We start from the raw sequence: 803 nt of genomic DNA, 5'->3' as shown, positions 1-803 counted from the left end.
AGGAATCAACACCACCGGGGCTGGGGAGATCGTGTTCTTTCGGGGGGATGCAGGTAACAACAGCTACAGGGCCAAACTGTGTCACGTCCGAGTCAAATATTAACATAACAAGTATTCTGAACTTGCTAACTGGATTTAAAAAATTACCACCCCCCCCAAAAAAAATATTTAAAAAAATTAAAATAAAGCCAGAACAGGCAGAAGAAGAGGCCAGGAGTATGTTGCTCCTGCAGTTCATGTCAGGACACGGAGGAGTTAAACCCTGACCTCCAAACCTCGAGCCCGTTGGACAAGGTCTGTGCCAGCCGCGTGCTCATGGCGCATACGGTGCCCGTTGATCGGTTCAGGGGGACCCGGTTCAAACCGTAAACCTCGTTAGCAGCGGTGGCAGAGCAAAGGCTGTTTGTCCGCGCTCGTGGCGGAGGTGAGGAGCGCCGCAGTTCGGCGCGGAGAGCTGGCTGGGGCAAAACCTGGCGGATAGCTCAAGCAGTGCCATGGGGAACCCAGCTGAACTTCTGCAGGGACACCATGGGCTCCCGTGGCTGGAGATAAGGCAGAACAAGCCCGTGTACTGCGTGCAGACGCGCTTAGCCCAGCCGGGTTCTTGTAGGCTTGCGTGACGTCCCCATGGCTGGCCGAGGGCTGCAGTCGTCCCGATTAACCGGGGCTGCTTACGGCGTGCGGATGGCTGGCAATGATGGGAGAAGAAAAGGGCTTCTCAGCACTCTAACTCGTTAGGAGTTAACGAACATTTGACCCCTTTGAATAAATGGGATGCAAAGAAAACGCAGGCGGTAGGGGAG

General features: G+C 54.8%; 1 protein-coding gene across 1 annotated transcript in view; it reads right to left on the bottom strand.

Annotated features, from left to right (window-relative positions):
* BHLHE40 (basic helix-loop-helix family, member e40) overlaps positions 1–317 on the bottom strand; it is a 7,934-nt gene extending 7,617 nt beyond the window's left edge. Inside the window, exon 1 of the mRNA XM_009882883.1 lies at positions 276–317. Within this exon, the coding sequence (XP_009881185.1) occupies positions 276–317 (42 nt within the window). The remainder of the gene's footprint in view (positions 1–275) is intronic.
* Positions 318–803: the final 486 nt, after the last annotated feature.

Source organism: Charadrius vociferus, unplaced genomic scaffold (assembly GCF_000708025.1).
Source record: "Charadrius vociferus isolate BGI_N301 unplaced genomic scaffold, ASM70802v2 scaffold433, whole genome shotgun sequence".
NCBI classification, from domain to species: domain Eukaryota; kingdom Metazoa; phylum Chordata; class Aves; order Charadriiformes; family Charadriidae; genus Charadrius; species Charadrius vociferus.
Note: the sequence above shows the minus strand (reverse complement) of the source record. Positions and strands in the feature narration are given on the sequence as shown.